This window comes from Chiloscyllium punctatum, chromosome 5, assembly GCF_047496795.1.
Source record: "Chiloscyllium punctatum isolate Juve2018m chromosome 5, sChiPun1.3, whole genome shotgun sequence".
Lineage (NCBI taxonomy): Eukaryota > Metazoa > Chordata > Chondrichthyes > Orectolobiformes > Hemiscylliidae > Chiloscyllium > Chiloscyllium punctatum.
In genome coordinates, this window is record NC_092743.1 from 5,190,128 (window position 1) to 5,214,053 (window position 23,926).

A 23,926-nucleotide genomic window follows, 5' to 3' on the forward strand; every position below is an offset into this window, starting at 1 on the left:
GAAGGTAGGAATGGGATACTGAAATTGCATGATCAGCCATGAGCATATTGAAAGGTGGTGCAGACTCAAAGGGGTAAATGACCTACTCCTGCTCCTATTTTCTGTGTTTGTATGACCCACCCCATCCCCGTAAACCTGCATTTACAATGGCTAACCCACCTATCCCTGGACAATATGATGCAATTTAGCATGACCAATCCATCTAACCCGCACATCTTTGGACTGTGGGATGAAACCAACACAGACACGGGGAGAACATGCAAACTCCACACTGACAGTCACCTTAGGCTGGAATCGAACCCGAGTCCCTGGTGCTGTGAGACAGCACTGCTAACCACTGAGCCTCTATGCTGTTCATGTTTTGGCTGATATTATGTGGAACTTGAGTATAGTGAATTCTGTGTACTAAGTGAGTGGCTATAGAGGATATAGAGATGGCATGGGTGATCTGAGAAGGCATAGATGGTGCATGAAGACATGAATTGGGTAATGAATGAATTGGGTAATGAATTGAATCCTGCAACCCATTTCTAAGTGATTAAAGACTTAACAGCAATCTAGGTTTGTTCAATACATTGCATCAGTGTATGGGACTTTGATCTTTTACTATAAATTCTGAGTCCCATGATCCTGCCCCACTCAATACCTGACGGAGGAGCAGCACTCAAAAAGCTAGTGCTTCCAAATAAACCTGTTGGACTATAACCTGGTGTTATGTGATTTTTAACTTTTTCTGCCCCAGTCCAACACCAGCATCTCCACATCATGAAGGGGTACTGAGGGTGATATGAGAGGAAATGTAGGGTATGTAGGGGGCATAAAATTGCATGGACAGCTTGAAAGGGTATACATAGATGGGTGGGGAATTATGGAAGTGTGAGGTTAGAGGTTAAGCTTTTTCTGAGGCTGGACTATGGAATTCTCTCCTACAGGAAGCTGTTGGGACCAGTTCATTAGATATATTCAAGAGGGAGCCGGACATCGCCCTTCTGGCGCCCAACTCAGAGTTGGTGAACTGACATAGACCATCTAACTAGTTTTCCTGCACTATGGCTTCCAGACCCAAAGTCAAAAACCAGAAATAGTATATGAAGTCATACATGTGTGCCATTTCTGGACTGTGAAAATATTCAGGTCAAATTTTCCACAGCCCAGAGGAACATTTGGACCTGGCAGCCAGTTGAAAATTTCAAACTAAGATTAATAGAATTGTCTTGAATGAGGATGTTGAATGTTATGAAAGCAAGTAAGATGAGGAGATGTGAAAGCCTAGTAGTAATATTGCTGGACTATTAATCCAGAGACCCAGATCATGTTCTGGGGACCTAGTTCAAATCCTGCCATAGCAGATGGTGAAATTTGAATTCAATACAAATCTAGATTTAAGACTCGAATGATGACCATGAAACCATTGGCGATCGTCAGAAACCCCATCTGGTTCATTAATGTCCTTTAGGGAAGGAAATCACCATCCTTACCTCTTGTCGCCTAATGTGACCCACAGTAGGTTTTAACCCACCAGGCAATTAAATACCCACGTCCTTGAATAAATTTTTGCAAAAATCAAATCTGAGTTATGGATTACTCTCATTTAACTATATGATGGACTTTTGAGGCTGAATGCCTTTTATGTGATACTTAATTTTGGTTACAAACTAAATTTACATCTTCATTTTTTTTTAGGATTTTTTAGTGCTTTCTTCTGTCCACATGGGTTTGGGTGTCGCAACCAGGTCATTTCAGGGAATACAATAGAATTGGATATAATCAATCCAGAGTTGTCCGTCATTCTTACTGTTCCAAAAGGAAAAGCCCTTTGGTTGGTAAGCTTTGAAGAAATTATTGTTATTGTGTTTCTGATTTTCCAGAAAACTTGCATTTTTATAATAGCTATTAAAATGTTGCAAGGCATTTCAGGTCACAGCTTTCTAACATTGAGCTACATGATGGACAAGTGACCAACAGCTGGCCAAAAGGGTGTGTTTTAAAGTACATTGTACAAGAGGAAAGAAAGGAACTCATTTATGAAATTCCAGAACTTCAAAAGTACTTAATTGTTATTAAAGTGATTTGAGATTTCCTGAAGTTGTGAAAGTCATTTTTTTTTTTGTTTTTTCTATGCTACAAAAGGAAATAAGGTGACCACTTTAATTCTATTTCAAAGCAGTGAAGCATTTAGACACTTGCGATGTTAAGCTATAAAACACTATGGGCCAAGTGGTGGAAAATGGGCTTAGAATTAAGTGGTTGCTTTTGTCTGTGCAGTCTCGATGGGCTAAAGGGCCTTTTCTGTGCTGTATGATTCTATGACTTTAAACATGAGGGGTTGTGCTCAAAGATTGTTGTTCATGCAAAGTGTTATAAAGGAAAGGAATGTCTGGCACAAGTGAATCATAGCATTTAAGACCCACCTTACAAACACACAAGAAAAAAAATCCATGAAAGGATAAAGCAGAAAATTTGAATTAAAGCAGAGTACCTAAATACTCATTTTTCTGTATTGGGGATGGAAACGCAAGGTACAATCCCCGATCCTGAAGCATCATTCCAAAGTGCCTTTGAGGATAGGATGGGGCTAAGTGGTCTTCATTGTTGTAATAGAACATAGAACATAAAAAGTTACAGCACAGTACAGGCCCTTCAGCCCTCGATTTTGCGTCGACCTGTGAAATTAATCTGATGCCCATCTAACCTACACCATTCCATTATTATCCATATATATGTCCAATGCCCATTTAAATGCCCTTAACACCAGTGAGTCTACTACTGTTGCAGGCAGCCATGCCCCTACTACTCTCTGAGTGAAGAAATTACATCTAATATCTGTCCTAAATCTATCACCCCTCAATTTAAAGCTATGGCCCCTCGTGTTAGCCTTTACCGTCCGAGGAAAAAGGCTCTTACTGTCCACCCTATCTAACCCTCTGATTATCTTATATATCTCAATTAAGTCACCTCTCAACCTCCTTCTCTCCAACGAACACAGCCTCAGTTCCCTCAGCCTTTCCTTGTAAGACCTTCCTTCCGTACCAGGCAACATCCTAGTAAGTCTCCTCTGAACACTTTCTAAAGCTTCCACATTCTTCCTGTAATGCGATGTCCAGAACTGCACGCAATATTCCAGGTGCAGCCTCAAAAGTGTCTTGTACAGCTGTAGCATGACCTCGTGGCTCCAAAACACAATCCCCCTACCACTAAATGCCAATACACCATATGCCTTCTTAACAACCTTATCCACCTGGGAGGCAACTTTCAGGGATTTATGCACCTGTACACTGAGATCTCTCTGTACACCTCACTGCCAAGAATTTTACCATTAGCCCAGTTCTCTACATTCCTTTTATTTCTTCCGAAGTGAACAACCTCACACTTTTCTGCATTAAACTCCTTTTATCACTTCTCAGACCAGCTCTGCATCTTATCTATGTCCCTCTGTAACCCACAACATCCTTCGGCACTATCCATAACTCTGCCTATCTTGGTGTCATCCGCAATTTTACTAACCCATCCTTCTATGCCCACATCCAGATCATTTATAAAAATGACAAACAGCAGTGACCCCAAAACACATCTTTGAGGCACACCACTGGTAACTGAGTTCCAGGATGAACATTTCCCATCAACCATCACTCCCGTCTTCTTTCAGCTAGCCAATTTTTGATCCAAACCACTAAATCACCTTCAATCCTAAAACTTGATATTTTGTACAATAGTCTACCATATAGGACCTTATCAAATGCCTTACTGAAGTCCATATACACCACATCAACCGCTTTACCAACCATCCACCTGTTTAATCACCTTCTCGAAGAACTCAGTAACGTTGGTGAGGTACGACCTACCCTTCACAAAATGTAGGATAGGAGCAATCACTCCTACTTTTCCACAGTTCTGTACTCAGCAAACTAGAAAAGGGCCCTTCTGGTTCACACCACTTTGTGATGTGTGAGACTGCAGCCCACAGAGGATTAAATTGCAGATAATCATTACTGAGATTAGTGCCCTCTAATTTGCATAAATTATTCTGTACATGTTCCACTGTGCATTTCATTTTGATCTTATCCAGTTTGTTGGGCTGTGCAGTACTGTCTGATGTTGTGTACATGCTTCCTGCCCATCCTGCCCTATTGAGTCTAGCATATCGGTTACCACTGGCACAGCGGAATGGACTATCTGGCCTCCCCCGAACTGAAATTTCTATATTCAATAATCTCTTTGCAATGTTAATTTCTTTACAAAGTCATAAGTGTCTGAAAATACTTCTCTTTTGTAGGACTATATCTTAATTGTTCCTTCAGAAAGTTATGATCCTGACTTGCGAAATGAAAAGCCTTTGGATAAGTCATTTGATTTCATTACTGCCTGTGGTGGAAATAGCTTTTTCATCAAGTGAGTATAATTTAGTTTTTTTTTATTCCTTCAGGGGATGTGGGCATCGTTTGTATTTTATATTCACCTTAACTCGAAATAGAAAATAATTGGCTGGAATCTCTGATGGTGTTTTGGCGAAACTCTGGAAAAATAGTTAACATGAGTATCGAATAGTATTACCTATATTCTGGATCAGCTTTAGCTGGAGCAGAGTATCCAACTCCAGGGACCTCACTATGGAAATGATGTCAAGGTCTCAGAGAGGGTGCAGAGGGATTTACCAAAATCGTATCACAAATCAGTTACATGTAGGGACTAGAGAAGCATTGTTCTGCTTAGAGGAGAGAAGATTTAGAGAGGATTTGAACTGCACCATTGAAAATCGTGAAGGGTTTTGCTTAAGTAAATAAGGAGAAGTTGTTTCCAGTGGCACGAGAGTCAGTCAACAGAGGACCACAAATTTATGTTAATCAGCAAAAATACAGAAGAGAGATGAAATATATTTTTTTCAAAGCACCAGAAGGGTGACGGAGGTTAATTACTAAATTTCAAAGAGAGCATTGGATAAATTACAGCACTATAGTAAAAGAGCAGAAGAATGGAACTTGATTGGTACAAATAGGCTATTGACCAAAACATTTACTTTTCTACGCATAGCTCTGCTATTTAGAGGCCAACTACCTTCAACTGTTCAGATAGGTTCCCATTTTTGGAGTCCAGCGTAAAGGCTGGAATTTTGAACAGGTCCTAAAAGTACTGGTTCGGTAATACAGGAACAGCATTCTACAAAGGCATGTGCAATCATGTTGAATTGGGGTGTGAATTCTGAAAGGAATGCTTTGTAAAGCACAAGATTATTAGAAGCAAATCCTCCAGAAGAGCTTCAGGGAACATGCCATAAAATATTTAGACACAAAAAGCAAAATGCTCCAAATATTGGGTATCTGAAATGAAAACAGGACATGTTTGAGCCACACAGCAGACTTTTGAAAAACTACAGGGCTAGGAACACGAGAAAATTGGGCCAGTTCAATAGCTCTTTCCATCAAGTGAAGCAAGCATAATGAGCCACATAATTTCCTTCTGTACTGAATGGTTAGATGACACTGTACTTGTGACACTTGCAGTTATTTTCAACTTATAGCAGGGACTGAAATTCAATTGAGCAGATAATACTCTGTTTGATAGTAGAGGTCTCAAGCTGAAATGTTTTTTCAGAGTGAAGAAAGCAGTCACCTGGTGAGGCACTTGCACTTCTCTCTTCATCATCGGCTCATAACTGGAAGGAAAATAATATCTGGAAAATCAAGAGTTCTGCAGAAGGGTCACTAGATTCGAAACATTAACTCCATTTCTGTCTGCAGTTGCTGCTGAGTTTCTTTACCAGTCTCTGTTTTTGTTTTAGATTTCCAATGTCCACAGTTCTTTATTTTATTCTGGTAAAGTCAGGATCTTTTTGCCTTTTCAGTCTTAGATTTTGCTGGGATTATCATAATTATCATAATTACCAAATTTTGATACAAATACTTAACATTCAAAATTACTATTAGCTTTGTGGTATGGTGAAATCAAGAAAGAAAGACTTGCATTTCACAACTCAGGAAATGATTTACTGAAACTTTGTGGTCACTGTTGTGGTGTTGGAAATGGAGCAGCGTAATTAGCACAGAGTAAGATTCCATAAATAGCAATGTGATAATAACCTGGTAATCATGTTTGTGTTTTGGTTATTGATTGAAGGGTAAACTTTAGCCGAATGAATACAGGAAAGAACTTCTCCAGTAAAGGGAAAGTACAGCAGATGCTGTAAATCCAAAATGAACTTGCTGGAGAAATTCAGCAGATCTGACAGAATCAGTGGAGAGAGAAACAGAGTTAATATTTCAAGTCTGGTATGACTTGACTTTTGTGTCAAAATGTTAACTTTGTTTCTCTCTCCATTGATGCTGCCAGACCTACTGAAGAACTCCTCTGTTCTTCTTTGAAATTATATCTTGGTCTGGTTTCAGCTGAATGTATTATTGAAATAAATGTGTTTTATGGATAGATGTAGAGAAAATATTTCCACTTATAGGGATATCTAAAATGAGAGGACATGAATATAAGATACCACAAAAAAGATATGAAGAATTCAGGAAAACTTCTCACCCACAGTATGCTGAACATTTCTTTTGTGCTGTCACAGGATGTGAAAGTCACTGGCTAGTTCTGAATATTATGCACAGCCATAGTGAGTGGTGCAGTGGCTCAATGGTTAGCACAGCACCAAAGGTCTGGGTTCAACTCTACCCTCAGGTGACTGTGAAGTTTGCACATTCTCCTTATGTCTATATGGGTTTCCTCTGGGTGCTTCAGTTTCCTCCCACGGTCCAAAGATGTGCATGACAGGTGAATTGGCCATGCAAAATTGCCCATAGTGTGGAGGCTAGGTGTATTAGCTGTGGGGAATGCAAGGTTGTTGGATGGGCTGCTCTTTTGAGGGTTAGGGTGGACTTGATGGGATGTGTGGCCTGCTTCCACACTGTAGGGATTCTACGGTTGGCCTTAAGAAGGTGGTGATGTCATTTAAGATTCATAGAGGCCTACAGCATGGAAAAAGGTCCTTCAACCCATTGAGTCTGCATTAGTCCAAAGCAACTACCTGACTATTCTAATCCCATTTTCCAGCCCTCGGTCCATAGCCTTATATGCCATGACGTGTTTCTAACAACCAAGACAAGCATAATGAGCCAAATAATTTCCTCCTGTACTGAATGGTTAAATGACCCAGCAATTCTGACACAAAGTCATTTTCAACTTATAACAGGGACTGAATGCCAGTTGAGTAATTGAATGACAATTTTATTTTCAAAATGGCAGCAGAGTAGCAGCCCAACGTGTAGGCTCCTCAGCCCAAGATCCTCGAGCTCAACTACTCCATCTGCTTTACTTTTTCTCTTTTTTTAAAAAATGCTTCTGTTTAGTATGGTACCTTACCTTCTTTTAATGACTTTGGTGGAAGATGTCTTCTCCTAGCCAAGGCCCAGTGACGAGGCAGCTTCCAAAGGCCCAGAATGGCAGTATTGGCCTGACACCCATGGCGGGCAATCTCTTAGTATGATGGTCTTGTCCGAGAGTGGAGATCTTATTTGGGGGCTTCTGAGTTTTCCAACAGCCCAGTGTGAGGATCTAGTTCCAGTGTGCAGGTCCCGTCTTAGTGTGAAGGTCTTGTCCTTCCTACAAAGGTGGCCTCTGGGTCTTCCAACAGCCCAGCATGGAGGTCTCATCTTGGCATGGTGAGGCGATCTTGGCCTTGCATTGCAGACTTGGTCTGGCTCTGTGGAGCTGTTTCAGTCCGGTTTCCCAGCATGCCCAGAACCCAGAAGCTGCTAACTGAATTGTGATGAGCTTTTTCTTTTTTATTTCTATTGTTAATTTAGGTGCTGTGGTGTGGCAACTTAGAGTCATAGAGTTATATATATGTACAGCATGGAAACAAACGTCTTGGTCCAACTTATCCATGCCAACCAGATATCCCAAACCAATCTAGTCCCGCCTGCCAGCATCCAGCCCATATCCCTCCAAACCCTTCTTATTCATATACCCATCCAGATGCCTTTTAAATGTTACAATTGTACTAGCCTCCACCACATCCTCTGGCAACTCATTCCATACATGTACCACCCTCTGTGTGAAAACGTTGTCCCTTCGCTCTCTTTTATATCTTTCCCCTCTCACCCTAAACTTATGCCCTCTAATTCTGAACTCCCCCACACCAGGGAAAAGACTTTGCGTATTTATCGTATCATTGCCCCTAATGATTTTATAAGCCTCCATAAGGTCACCCCTCAGCCTCCGATGCTCCAGAGAAAACAGCCCCAGCCTGTTCGGCCTCTCCCTATGGCTCAAATCCTCCAACCCTGGCATCATCCTTGTAAATCTTTTCTGAACCCTTTCAAGTTTCACAACATCTTTCCAATAGGAAGGAGACCAGAATTGCATGCAATATTCCAACAGTGGCCTAACCAATATCCTGTACAGCCGCAACATGACCTCCCAACTCCTGTACTCAATATTCTGACCAATAAAGGAAAGCATACCAAATACCTTCTTCACTATCCTATCTATCTGCAACTCCACTTTCAAGGAGCTATGAAACTGCACTCCAAGGTCTCTTTGTTCAGCAACACTCCCTAGGACCTTACCATTAAATGAATAAGTGTAGAAATTATTAAATATTTCATTGAATTTATTTGGAAAAATATAAGTGACAATAAATTGCTACTTTGTTCAATTGCAAGTATAAGTTTAAATACTAAAGTGATATGAGAATTTCTATTTCTACCACCCCTTCAGGCATGAGTTCCAGATTCCGATCATCCTCTGGGTAAAAATGTTTTCCTCATGTTTTCTCTAAACCTCCTGCCCCTTTTCTTAAATCTATGCCCCTAGTTCCCTTGATCTCTCCATCAAGGGAAACCACTTCTTCCTGTCTACCTCCGCTCCTAATTTTATACATCACACTCATATCCCCCACCTCAGTCTCTTCTGCTCTAGTTCTGCAGAAGTGAGAGAAAGTGAGAGAATGGGGTTGAGAAACTTATCAGCCATGATTGAATGGTGGAGCATACTTGATGGGCTGATGGCTTAATCTCTGCTCCTATGTCTTAGGGTCTTATGGTTTTATCCTGGTAAATCTCCTCTGCAACCATTGCAATCACACCCCTTCTATAATATGGATTCCAGAACTGCACACAAAATTCTTGAGCCACTGCAGTCCATGTGGTGTAGGTATACACTAGGAAGGGAGAAACTTAGGGAAGGAGTTCTAGGATTTTGATTCAGTGACAGTGAAGGAACAGTGATATATTTCCAAGTCAGGATGGTGAAGGGCTGAGGGGTGATCTTGCAGGCAGTGGTGTTCATATGTATCTGCTACCCTTGTCCTTCTAGAATGCAGAACTTTCCAAAGGGAATGAGATATGTAATTTGCTATCACAGGTAATGACTGCAGAGATTAACATAGATGTATTTCACAGGCAGCTGGGTACATGCATCAAGGAGAAAGGAATAGAAGATTATGCCAATATAATAAGTTGAGGAAAGTGTGAGATGCCTTTTATGAAGCAGAAATATCTAGTTAAATCTGTTCTTTGTAATTCTGTTTTGCAGCCCAGCTACATCATCCAGATTCTGCCTGGACTCAGCTAAGTCACTGGTGGCATTCTACAATAATGGAGCTCTCCCTTGCCAATGTAATGAAAAAGGTGCTACTAGTCCTGCATGTAATCCATTTGGAGGCCAGTGTTCCTGCAGGCCAAATGTTATTGGGCGTCAATGTAACAAATGTGCCACTGGCTATTTTAAGTTCCCCAATTGTCGACGTAAGTGGGTGTTTGTGCAAATGCAAAATAATCAGACAAGAATTAGATGCTTTGATATATTTTGACAGCACAACAAATTACTATAAATGCCATCTAGTAATAAATTCAAGTACTAATTTGGGGGCTGAAAAAATGCCCTTATAATGAGGCGAATTGCACTAAAGCCAGGAGGCACAGCAGCTCCACCATAGCAGTGAAATCCTATTGTCTATTGTTGTCAACTTTGTCTCACCTTCTCTAATAGTCTGTTTATAGAATCATAGCATGATACAATAAAGAAAGGGTCTATTTGGCCCATTGTCTGAAAGACTGTATGACTAGCCCACACATGCTGACATGATTCCAGTGAATTTTCTACAACACCTCCATCTCTGAAACCACCCAACAGAGATGAATTCATGGAATTGTTGGCTTTTTGAAGGGCCTGGTCAACCTTTGGAGACAACAATCAAAGACCATAGCCTTTTCCTCTCAGAACCAATCTACATAAAATTGATTGAATGGGCACAGCCTTGTCATACCATAACCTAAATATACATTAGGTCAAATGGCCTGTTTTCAAATTATAACTTCTGTGCACTTACGTATAATTTTTAGTTTTGTTTTAAGAATATGTTACCAATTGTGTCTGTGTTATTTAGTATGATATTGTATCTTGATTAATCAGGATATAATGGGTTATGGGGAACAGGCAGGAAAGTGGACATGAGGAATGTTAAATCAGACATGATCCTATTAAATATTAGGACAGGCTTGAGAGGCCGAATGGCCTACTCCGGTTCCCATTTCTTACGGTTTTATGATCTTACAATTGATCTACTATTCCATTAGAAGAATTCAAGTTTTATTTGCTATAGAAAGAATTGAGGAAAAGAAGCAAACCTCTCCCATTTTTTGTCTCACCTTAAGCCTGCAATTGTGGCAAACGCCTGTGTGATGAGGTCACAGGCCAATGCATCTGCCCTCCCCAGACTGTTAAACCTTCGTGCGAGACATGTGAGAAACAGACCTTCAGTTACCATCCTCTAATGGGCTGTGCAAAGTGCAACTGCTCACGAGAAGGAATCATTAAACCTGCAAACCCAGACTGCAACCGACAAACTGGGCAGTGTCGGTAAGTCGAACTACACTCATCTCTCCTTCAATTTCTCAGCTTTCCTGAAATAATTAGCCATAAGCAGCAACAGCAGCTTGTATTTTGCTAGCATCTTTCTTTTAATTCATTCAGGGAATGAGGAGAAAAGAAACCCAGCATTTATTACCAAGCCCCAATTTCCCTGGGGAAGGTGATGGTGAGCTAGTGTGGTAGACGTCCCAGTTTGCTTCACATGCGTATTATCCCAATTGGACAGCAAGCCCGCTCCCTGCCTCTAAAAGTCCAAGCAGTGAGTGAGTCTGGAATGGGCCATGCAGGGAGTGCTGTACTTTTGGAGGTGTGCCTCTGGGATGAAATCAAGTAATGGAGCATAAAGACATTCAACCATTCAACCCTTCTAGCCTACTCCAACATTCAGTAACACTATTGATCTCCTTCCACACTTACATTTCACCAATGCCCAGTTTCTTGCCTTCCCCCATATCCCTTTATTCCCATAAAGTTAAAAGTCTGTCAATCCCAGCCTTGAATATTCTCAATGACTGAACATCCACAGTTCTCTGGCCAAGAACATGCCAAAGATTCATAACCCTTTGAGTGAAGAAACTTCTCCTCATCTCAATTCTAAATTGTTCATCCCTTATCCTTAGACTATGGGCTGGATTTTCATTCGCAAGGCTTGTACTGGAACTTGGGAAAACTCCCAGTTTCTCATGCCCATTTCAAGAAATATGAGCTCTGTTCACATGATTTTCATTGCCAGGAGGTAGGTTCCAGCTGAAATTGGGGCAGGTGACTCCTGAAGCAGTTAAAACACAGTCACAGGGGCTGTGTGGAGGCAGGTTGTTAAATAGGTCATCCTCAGTCTATGGGATTTATTCCTGACTGTAAAATAAAACAGGCTCTGCCCTCACCATTACACTCCCTCATACTCCCTCACCACACCTCCCCTCCATCCATGCCACATCGTGTCCCAAGCAAAGGTAAGCACCACTCAAACAACTCCTCATCAGCCCCCATGTGCCCCATGGCACTTCCAATCCCTTTCACCCAGTATTTCACCCAGTATGCGTTGTACAGAAGGGATGGACCCGAGAGTAATCTTTGATGACTTTCCTTTATGTAATAAAAACTCCAATCATTGCAGTCCTATAAAATGTGAATCATTTAGATATTTTAAGGATTCATCAGCTGAAATCCACAAGACACTTTAAACTGCTTAACTTGGTTTAAATGAAGAATTTCAATTTGATAGAAAAAAAATCAGACGGCCAGTGTTTGTTACTCCAAGGTTCGCACCTACCAACTCTCCCTACCAACTGCGCCCTTCCGAACCCCCAGGTACCTTGCCCTGTAACCATAGAAGATGCAGAATTTGCTGGCACACCTCCCTTCTCACTTCCATCCCAGGCCCCAAACAGTCCTTCCAGGTGAGGCAGAAGTCACCTGCCTCTCCTCCAACCTGGTTTACTGTATCCGGTGCTCCCAATGTGGTCTTCTCTACTCTGGTGGGACCAAACCTAAACGACAGGAACGTTTCACCGAGTATCTCAGCTGGGCCTGTAGGAGCTAACCTGACCTCCCAATCACCGCCCATTTCAATTCCCTCTCCAACATGACCATCCTCAGCCTCCACCATTGCCAGAGTGAATCAGACTGCAAATTGGAGGAACAACACCTTAACCTCCACCTGGGCAGCCTACAGCTCAGAGGACTTAACATTGAGTTAATCAATTTCAAATAATCTTCCTTCCCATCCCCTGACTCCCTTCCCAGCCCCTCCCACACCCTGCTTTTCCACTTACTGACGTTTCCTTCCAGCCACCAACTGGATTTATTCTTTCCAGCGACCAACCAGGCCGTGCATCCTGCCTTAGTTCACCTATGTTTACTGTGTTTACTGTAAAGATGGACATGGAAGATATAGAATGTAGGGAAATAGATTGTGACATTTTGTAAAATGCCCATATTACAGAGGAGGAAGTACTAGATATCTTGAAACGCGTATATCCTCAGAATTTGATCAGGTGTACTCTAGAACTCTGTGGGAAGCAAGGGAAGTGATTGCTGAACTTCTTAATGAGATTATTGTATCATTGATAGTCACAAGTGAGGTGCTGGAAGATGGAGTTGGCTAGATAGGATAGTGAAGAAGGTATTTGGGATGCTTTCCTTTATTGATCAGAGTATTGAGTACTGCAATTGGGAGGTCATGTTGCAGCTGTTGCAGGACATTGTTTAGGCCACTGTTGGAATATTGCATACAATTCTGGTCTCCTTCCTATCGGAAAGATGTTGTGAAACTTGAAAGGGTTCAGAAAAGATTTACAAGGATGTTATCAGGGTTGGAGGATTTGAGCTACAAGGTCAGGCTGAACAATCTGGGGCTGTTTTCCCTGGAGCGTTGGAGGCTGAGGGGTGACCTTATAGAGGTTTACAAAATTATGAGGGGCATGGATAGGGTAAATAGGCAAAGTCTTTTCCCTGGTGTTAGGGTGTCCAGAACTAGAGGGCATAGGTTTAGGATGAGAGGGGAAAAATATGAAAGAGACCTAAGGGGCAACTTTTTCACGCAGAGGGTGGTACATGTATGGAATGAGATGCCGGGGGAAGTGGTGGAGGCTGGTACAATTGCAACATTTAAGAGGCATTTGGATGGGTTTATGAATAGGAAGGGTTTGGAGGGATATGGGCCTGGTGCTGGCAGGTGGGACTAGATTGGATTGAGATATCTGGTCGGTATGGACGGGTTGGACTGAAGGGTCTGTTTCCATGCTGTACATCTCTATGACTCTATGACTTATCCACCTCCTGACGCTGCCTGCCTTGCTGTGTTCTTCTAGCCTGTTGCTTGTCTACTTTGGATTATAGCATCTGCAGTTTTTTTTTGTCTCCTCCACTCTTAAAACCTTCCCTTGCCTCCACACGAGGTGCAAAACCTGCACCCACACTTCCCTCCTCACCTCCGTCCAAGACCGCAAAGGATCTTTTCACATCTGGCAGAGATTTTCCTGCACATCCACCCACCTCATCTACTGTGTCCGTTGCTCTTGACGTGGACTCCTCTCCACTGGGGAGTCATGACACCAAGTTGTGGAGCGCTTCAGAGAACATCAGTGGGACACACGCACCAAAAACCCCACCGCCCTGTGGCCGACCACACCCTCCCAGGCCTCCTCCACTGCCAAACCAAAGCCACTCACCAACAGGAGGAAGAATGCCTAATCTTCCACCTTGGGACCCTTCCTTCCCACCTATCCATTCCATCCTCCACATCAACCTATTACAATTACCTCCCCCGCAACCTGCATCCACCTATCGCCTTCCCAGCTACCTTCCCCACCCCTACCACCAGCCCTCCTACTAATCTCTTAGCCCCTTCCCCCTCCACATTCCTGATGAAAGGCTTATGCCCGACATGACCAACCTCCTGCACCTCGGATGCTGCCTGAACTGTTGTATTTTTCCAACTCCATGCTTTTCAACTCTGACTCTCCAGCATCTGCTGTCCTCACTTTCTCCTCTAAATATTGTCAGTCAAGCAGGAGCTCAGGTATTCCAATAATCTAATGTTTATCTGGTTAGTCGACTAAGAATACAGACAAGACTTGGCTGAGAGATCCTACATGACTGAAATACTCAAGTCCCTCTTTGATTGATAGCTCTGACTATCTGATCGTTGTTATCGATTTCAGAGTTTTTGTTTACAGAAGTTTAAGTGGTTTGAAGTGCATTGTGGTGTCAGCTACTGAAATTTTCCAGTATCTGGATGCACCAGGATTTTGTATAAAGTTGGCCCAACTACAGGAAATTTGTAGAAGGATTAGCAATGTTCATCTCCACAACTGAGCCATCCAGGTCAGCAATTCTGAGCACTGGCTCAAAGCCTGGCACAGCCCAAACTCTTAAAGATCTACTCAGGAAAATTGGTTATTTTTAGAGGGCTCCTGATTCATCTTGACTGGGTGAAAATCTGATCAATTCAACAGGATAGTCTCCTCCCTAGAGGTGGAAGGGAAATTGGCAGAAAGGGCAAACAGTTATATGGGTTGGCACTAGATATGTAGCTCTCCTCATACTGCCAGGGTGTTTGGTTAATTGATGAAAGTTACCCTACCTACTCCCACCATCCTGCCTCCAACACCTCTTTCTCCATGACTCCACAACACAATTCTTGATTCACTCCAAAAAGTCACCTGGCCACCCCCCACCCCCCCTCCCCATTGCCAGTGGCCTGGTCCTCTACAGTCTCTGACCAGAACCCAGGGAGGGATTCACTGCAAATGCCTCTGGGTTGACAGCCTGATTGTTGCTGAGCATTCTCAAAAGAGTCGGTCATGGTGGGAGGGGGGTGGGGGGGGGTCTCATTTGCAATGACGTCTACCACCGCACTTTACCAAAAAACGGAAAATGCCAACTAAGGCTTCTAAAGTACTTCATCATCATGTGTAGCAGTTTTCAGGTGTCTTCAGATTGTGAAAGACAAACTATATAAATCTTTAATTATGCAGACTGCAATTGGACTTTGGGGAAAAATACAATTAAATTCAGCCACTTTGGTTCTTTAAAAGTTGCATTATCAGTAGACATGTATTTGAAAATACTAAGAGTCTGATTATTTTAGAAAGAAATGTGCCCCATAGACCTTTTCCGAGTAACTTAATTTCTTGTACGTTTTCTGTTTAGATGCAAATCGAAAGTAACAGGTCGCCAGTGTGACCGCTGTTCCATCGGTTACTCCCGTTACCCTGATTGCATTCCCTGTAACTGTAACCGTGAAGCAACACAGCCAAGTGTGTGTGATCCCATAACTGGACAGTGTCTTTGTAAGGTCAGTCTCAAGGTTCTCAAATGTATTGTAATGGAACAAATGGCATTACTTTGCAAATAAATCATGACACACGATCCATTTCTTATATTAGAGAATCATCTGACTAAAATGGAGGCCTGTTAATCATTGTCTCGTTGAAGAGGTATTGTTGTAACTGTACTTTTCCCGTAGCTCTTCCAACAAATATTTATCCAATTCCTTTTTGTATGTTACTGTTAAATCTATTTCCTCCACTCTGTCAGGAAGTATCTGACAAACCTTTGTTGCACTCCCTCAAAACCAGAACATCCCTCCTCAGAAAAGGAAACCAAACTGTGCACAATACTCCAGATGTGGTCTCACCAAGGCTCTGTACAATTACAGTAAGACATCTGTGCCCCTGTACTCAGATCCTCTCACTATGATGGCCAACATACCATTTGTTTTCTTCATCACCACCTACTATCAGCAACTGAAATACAAGGATGACTGGGTCTCGCTGTTGCCCCCTTTTCCCAATCTATTGCTATTCAGATAATAATCTGCCTTTGAATTTTGCTCCCAGAGTGTATAACCTCATTACACACATTATACCTCATCTACCATGCATTTTCCCATTCACATAACGTGTCTAGATCAAACTGAAACATCTTTGCTGCATCATCTTAGCTCAGTCGTCCACCCAGTTTTGTGCCCCTTACAAACCTGGAAATATTACATTTGGTTTCCTCATCTAAATCATTAATATTATTGTGAATAGTTGGGATCCAAGCATTGATCCCTGCAGTACCCTATTAGTCACTATTTGCCATTCAGAAAAGTATCCATTTATTAGTTCCTCCTCTTCATTTCTGGTCTTGCACCCAATTCTATATCCATCTCAGTACACTAACCCCAATCCCATTTGTGTTCATTTTACAAGCTAATTTGTTATGTTGGACCTTATTGAAAGCCTTCTGAAAGTCTAAGTAAACCACATCCACTGGCTCCACCTTTCAACTCTCCCAGACACATGCTTAAAACATTCCAGTCGGTTTGTCAAGCATGATTTCCCTTTCGTAAATCCATGCTGACTCTGTCAAATCCTGTAACTGTTTTCAAACTGCTCTACTATTAAATCTTTTATAAAGGATTTGAGCACTACCCCCACTACCACTGTCAGACTAACTGGTCTAAAATTCTCTGTTTTTTCTCTCCACCTCCTTTTTTTAAATAATGGGGTTACATTAGCTATACTGCAATCCGTAGGAACAGAATATTAGATTAGATTACTTACAGTATGGAAACAGGCCCTTCGGCCCAACAAGTCCACACCGCCCCGCCGAAGCGTAACCCACCCATACCCCTACACCTACATCTACATCTACCCCTTACCTAACACTACGGGCAATTTAGCATGGCCAATTCACCTGACCTGCACATCTTTGGACTGTGGGAGGAAACCGGAGCACCCGGAGGAAACCCACGCAGACACGGGGAGAATGTGCAAACTCCACACAGTCAGTCGCCTGAGGCGGGAATTGAACCCAGGTCTCTGGCGCTGTGAGGCAGCAGTGCTAACCACTGTGCCACCGTGCCGCCCACTCATAGAATATATAAAATTTTGAAATATTCTGAAGCATTCACTATTTTTAGTGCCTTTTCCTTAAGTACTCTGGGATGTAGATTATTATGCCCTGGGATTTATCAGCTTTCAGGCCCGTTAGTTTCCCAACACTATTTCCCTACTAATAATGATTTCCTTTGGTTCCTCTCTGTCAGTAAACTCTATGTTCCTCAACAATTTTGATTTCCCCAACCCGTATCAATCCCACCCCATGCCCTCTGTTATTTAGAAAACTTTTAATAAATAAGTATATATCTTAGCTCGCTGAGCTTGAAAGTTTGTTTTCAGACGTTTCGTCACCATACTAAGTAACATCATCAGTGAGAGTTTCCATACATACAGACAAAGAAGGACACCCACCTTGACTGGAACAATACACTTCCTAGGACAGGCAAAACAAAGACATGCATGAGAATTCTTAGAGGCTGGCACTCCAACCAGAACTCCATCAATAAACACATTGATTTCGACCCCATCGACCTCCCCTTGAAAAGAATAAAAAGAAAAGAACCGGAAATGATGTCATCCACATTAAGAAATCAAGACCTATAAATAGAGAGGCAGGACATACCACCAGCACTTCACCAGAGACTCTCACTGATGATGTTACCATGGTGATGAAACGTCTGAAAACAAACCTTCAAGCTCAGTGAGCTAACTTACATACTTATCATCAACCTGAGCTACAAATCTCAAAAATCACTATCTTCTGTTAAATCGCCACTTACACTTGTCTGTTTGAAAAATAATAGCAACCTCTTTAATCTCTACCATAGCCAAAATTCCAGAAACTTGGTATTTTTTTAGTAAGTCTCTGCATCCTGTGCAAGAGCAGTCTGTAGATTGATAAAGAACCATGCAATGACTAACCTTTTGTTTACAATAGCCACTCCTCACATGCTTCAGAATTTTTCAGTATTATTGATGTGTTTACAGTAACAGATTGTGTCTACTGTCCGCCACGGCTCAGTTTCAGATTGGTTGGCTATTAGGAGAGTTGCCAAGCAGGGCCAGAGAAAAAGGAAAGATTCCAATGTCAGTTATGGAAAAAAATAACAAATTAAAGCAACAAAGATTAAACTTTAATTCAAAGAAATAATGTGTTTTTTTACATTATACAGAGTAAATATTAACACAGAGCTTAATTAATTCATTCTTATTTCTTTCCTATCTATTTTAATGGAGATTTAACCTATTAAATATGAAGAGGAGAGAATCAGAGCACATAAGGGGACTATTCAGTCTGTCACTCCTGTGCCAGCTCATTGAAAGAGCTGTCCAAATCATCTCAACTGTTCATAATTTCAAACACCTCCCCTCAGGACCAGCGTCCCCACTTTGTTCACGTAACTAAAATCCCTTGTCCTTGGTAGCATGCTAAATTTCAAAATTCCAAAATTCTGTGGACACATCAGTAGGGGAGCATCGTGTTCATAGTGACCATCAGTAGATTTTAGGTGAGCTATGGATAAGAATAGGAAGATGCCAGAAATAAAAAATCTAAGCTGGAGAATGGATCATTTTATTGAAATGATTTGGTCCAAGTAGTCCAACAGCTCCTTGCAGATATAACTGTCAGAACAGTGGGAGGTATTCAACAAGGAAATAGCAAGAGTTCAGGGTAAATATATTCCCATAAATACAAAAGGGAGGGACTAAGACTGGAGAACCCTGAATGTCGAGGGACACAAAGGTTAGGATTAAGAGAATAAAGAGAAGCATATGGCAGATACCAAGAGGACTATTAAAAGTAAAGTAGTGAACCAAAAAAGGAAAATAGAAAAGCAAAGAAAATACATAAGAAAGCATTGATGGGTTGCAGTTTCCGTGAATGAAAATTTGTTTCCTGTGGGGTTCCATGGGATTCAGTGCTCAGACCCTTGCTATTCATGGCATACATTAATGATTTGGATTTAAAAGTAAGGGTTATGACTCCCAAAGCCTCTTCATCTTCTACAAGGCACCAGTCAAGACTGTGGTGGTATACTCTGCATGGCTGGGTGCAGCCCCATGGTGGAGAGGCTTTGAGGAGTCAGCAGGTGAGTTACTCGCCACAGTAGTGCTAGCCTCTGACCTGCTTTTGTAGCCACTGTGTTCATGTGATGAATCCAGTTGAATTTCTGATCAATGGTAACCCCACGTTGGTTGATAATTCAGTGATGGTAGCATTATTGAATGTCAAAGTGGCTGAACCCAAACTAGGCGTCACTGAGCAGGTTATTGCTGAGCAGGTGCTGCTTGATAGCACTGTTGATGACATCTTCCATCACTTTACTGATGATAGCCACTGTAGTGATAGGGGGTAATTGGCCCAGTTAGATTTATGTGCTTTTTGTGTACAAGACATACCTGGGACATTTTCCACATTATTGGGTAGATGCCAGTGTTGTAACTGTACTGGAATAATAAGGCTAGGGGAGCAGTAATACTGGGGAACAATTCTTCAATACATTGTCAGGGCCCATAGTCTTTGCAGTATCTAGTGTTTCCAACCTTCACATGGAGTGGATTGAATTGGCTGAAGACTGGTATCTGTATTGCTGGGGACCACTAGAGGAGGCTGAGATGAATTGCCCACTCGACACTTCTGTCTGAAGATAGCTACAAATGCTTCAGCCTTATCTTTTGCAATGATGTGCTGGGCTCTTACATCAGTGAAGATAGGTTAATTTATGGAGCCTCCTCCTCTAATTGTTGACCACCATTCATGATTAGATGTAGCAGAACTGCAAAGCTTAGATCTGATCCATTGGTTGGGCCAACAGATCATTCACTTGCCGCTTATGCGATTTGGCATGCAAATAGTCCTGTTTGGTAGCATCACCAGGTTGATATCTCATTTTCACTTATGCTTGTTATTGCTCCTGGCATGCCCTCCCCCATTGAACCAGGGTTGATCCCCTGGCTCCTTTGGTAATGGTTGAGTGGGGGAGATGCCAGACCATGAGATTGTAGCTTGTAGTAGAGTACAAGTGTACTGCTGTTCAAAGTCTGTCCCATTTAGCATGGTGATAATGCCACACAACATGATGAAGGATGTTCTCAATGTGAAGATGGGGCTTCTTCTTCACGAGGACTATGCAGTGGTCACTCTAACCGATGCTGTCATTGACAGAAAGGATGAGGGCAAGTGTGTTTTTATCTCTTGTTTTTTCCTTCATCACCTGTCACAAATCCAGTCCAGCAGCTAATCCTTTAGGACCCAACCAGCTCGATCAGTAGTATTGCCACTGAGTCACTCTTGGTGGTGGACATTGAAATCCCCCACCCTGAGGTACATTTTACGTCCTTGCCACCCTCGGTGCATGTCTCACGATAATACCACTAGGTTATCACCATCTCAGCTCATATACTTGTTACTATTTCATTGTTATGTTTTGGGGGCCTATAGATTACCCCTACAAGCGATTTCTTTCCCCAACTGTTCCTAATTTCCATTAAAAGTATTTTTTACATTCTGAGCTCCTGTACCATGATCATCTGAAACGATTGCATGAATTTTAATTTTCAACTTGAGAGACTGGGAGATTGCAAACTCTGGAGGCTGAGGGACATTAGAAAAATTTCAGGATTGAGGTTAATTATTATTGGTTGGTAATGATATTAAGGGATATGGAAACCAATTGGAGTTTAGATACAGATCAGGAATGATCTGTTTGTAATTCAGACAGCAGGTTCAAGAGTTTTATAGGAACAGAAGAATGTCAATGTCAGATGATGTGATTGATAAGTGGAATGAAAAGAGCAGGATTTAGTCCTGTTGGGATCAGAATGAGCACATGGAGTGAGAAGATAGGAGAGAAACTAGACAAAAAGGACAGACTCAGGTAGGTTGAGGTAGATTTGGCTTGCTGAATGAGAAAATGGAAGCAATACAACTAAAGCAGTGGAATAGATTATCAAACTCTTAATAATAAAGATGTTTATGAGCTTCTTCCACTTGTTAGAGATGGCATGGAGGTTCCTGTAGATATCTAACTACTAGAGACGGGTGCAGATTGGCTTTGACTGTTGCCCAGATTGTATATTGAGTGATTGATCTTTAGTATTTGTATTTGTTCTTTCTCACTTTAATCTATGCTGGTTGTGCATTTAATGTTAAAATACTGTGAATAAAGCAAATTTCTACAGATGCTAGAAAGCAACATAAAAACAGGAAATGCTGGAAATGCTCAACTGTCCAAGCAGATGGAGAGAGAATTCTAATGATTGATCTGAAATATTAACTCCTGTCTCTGCACAGCTAGGCCTGCTGAACATTGAAATGCAATTATCACAGAGTGACTTAAACATTATATTCAACATGACAAAAAACATTTCTGATACAACTGTAAATTTTTCTACTTTCCTCATTTTAGGAGAATGTAATTGGTGCACAGTGTGATATCTGTCGACCTGGTTCATTCTATCTTGATCCAGCCAATCCCAAAGGCTGCACCAGCTGCTTTTGCTTTGGAATAACGAATGAGTGTCGAAGTTCTGATAAGTCCAGGACTAAAGTGAGTGAAGAAATACAAATTGTCATTTTTAAATTTTTTCCAAATTTGTGTTTCGCACTGAAGTGAGTATAATAATTAGATTTTTTTAAAGTTAACAATTTCGATTAGAAATATTTTAGGCAAACGCTTGGAAAATAAAGCAGGACAGGTGACTGAGTGGGGGAGCATTTTGGGGCCAGCAACCATAATTCGATTAGTTTTAAAATAGTGATGGAAAAGGATAGACCAGATCTAGAAGTTGAAGTTCTAAATTGGAGAAAGGCCAATTTGATGGTATAAGGGAAGAACTTTCAAAAGCTGATTGGGGTCAAATGTTCGCAGGTAAAGGGACGGCTGGAAAATGGGAAGCCTTCAGAAATGAGATAATGTGAGTCCAGAGACAGTATATTCCTGTTCGAGTGAAAGGCTGGACTAGCAGGGATAGGGAATGTTGGATGACTAAAGAAATTGAGGGTTTGATTAAGTAAAAGAAGGAAGCATATGTCAGCTATAGACAGGATAGATCAAGTGAATCCTTAGAAGAGTATAAAGGCAGTAGGAATACACTTAAAAGGGAAGTCGGAAGAGCAAAAAGAGGACATGTGCTAACTTTGGCAAATAGAGTTAAGGAGAATCCAAAGGGTTTTTACAAATACATTAAGGACAAATGGGTAACTAGGGAGAGAATAGACCCCTCAAAGATCTGCAAGGCGGCCTCTGTGTGGAGCTGCAGAAAATGGGGGACATGCTAAACGGGTATTTTGCATCAGTATTTACTGTGGAAAAAAACATGGAAGATATACAGTGTAGGGAAATAGATGGTGACATCTTGCAAAACGTCCATATTACATAGGAGGAAGTGATGGATGTCTTGAAATGCATAAAGGTGGATAAATCCCCAGGACCTGATCAGGTGTACCCTAGAACTCTGTGGGAGGCTAGGGAAGTGATTGCTGGAAAATTAATGAAATATTTGTATCATCAATAGTCACAAGTGAGGTTGGCTAATGTGGTGCCACAGTTTAAGAAAGGTGGTAAGGACAAGCCAGGGAACTATAGACCAGTGACCCTGACGTCGGTGGTGGGCAAGTTGTTGGAGGGAATCCTGAGGGACAAGATATACATGTATTTAGAAAGGCAAAGACTGATTAGGGATAGTCAACATGGCGTTGTGCATGGGAAATCATGTCTCACAAAGTTGATGGAGATTTTTGAAGAAATAACAAAGAGAATTGATGAGGGCAGAGCGGTAGATGTGATCTATATGGACTTCAGTAAGGCGTTCGACAAGGTTCTCCATGGGAGACTGATTAGCAAGATTAGATGTCACGGATACAGGGGGATCTAGCTATTTGGATACACAACTGGTTCAAAGGTAGAAGACAGAGGGAGGTGCTGGAGGGTTATTTTTCAGACTGGAGGCCTGAGACCAGTGGAGTGTCACAAGGATTGGTGCTGGGTCCACTTCTTTTTGTCATTTATATAAAATATTTGGATGTGAGCACAAGAGGTATAGTCAGTCAGTTTACAGATGACACCAAAATTGGAGGTGTAGTGGGCAGTGAAGAAGGTTACCTCAGATCGCAATGGGATCTTGATCAGATGGGCCAATGAGTTGAGAAGTGGCAGATGGAGTTTAATTCAGATAAATGCAAGGTGCTACATTTTGGGAAAGCAAATCTTAGCAGGACTTATACACTTAATGGTAAGATCCTAGGGAGTTGCTGAACAATACATTGCTAGAATTTGTTGCTCATGTCCCTTAACCAGAGAGCAGTTAAGAGTCAACCACATTGCTGTGGGACAGGAATCAAATGTACATCAGACTAGATAAGGATGACACATTTCCTACCCTAAAGTGATTACAGGAACTCGCTTTTGTATTTCAGTTTTGTTTTATTTGAATTGAACCAGTGTTCCTAGGTTATTAGTCCAAAACTTTAGATTAGGTCCTAGGGAGTGTTGCTGAACAAAGAGACCTTGGAGTGCAGGTTCATAGCTCCTTGAAAGTGGAGTCGCAGGTAGAATCATAGGAATTGTCAATTCTGATTGACATATCCCTGGGGATGCCATCACATGTTCTCATGGCCCTATCATTTTTCACCTGACAAAATGACTTCCCTGGCTACAACAGTGAATAGACACTGGAGGTCTGAAATATAGTGGAAGAAGGTTTGCTCGTTGAGTTGGAAAATTCTGTTT

At 41.7% G+C, this 23,926-nt stretch overlaps 1 protein-coding gene across 2 annotated transcripts in view; it reads left to right on the forward strand.

Moving 5' to 3' along the window:
- LOC140476847 (laminin subunit alpha-3-like) overlaps positions 1–23,926 on the forward strand; it is a 364,783-nt gene that overhangs the window by 207,302 nt on the left and 133,555 nt on the right. For both annotated transcript variants that reach the window (XM_072569677.1, XM_072569678.1), the window contains exons 32-37: positions 1,684–1,823; positions 4,274–4,389; positions 9,523–9,734; positions 10,644–10,848; positions 15,517–15,661; positions 21,605–21,745. In XM_072569677.1, coding sequence (XP_072425778.1) covers positions 1,684–1,823; positions 4,274–4,389; positions 9,523–9,734; positions 10,644–10,848; positions 15,517–15,661; positions 21,605–21,745 — 959 coding nt within the window. The remainder of the gene's footprint in view (positions 1–1,683; positions 1,824–4,273; positions 4,390–9,522; positions 9,735–10,643; positions 10,849–15,516; positions 15,662–21,604; positions 21,746–23,926) is intronic.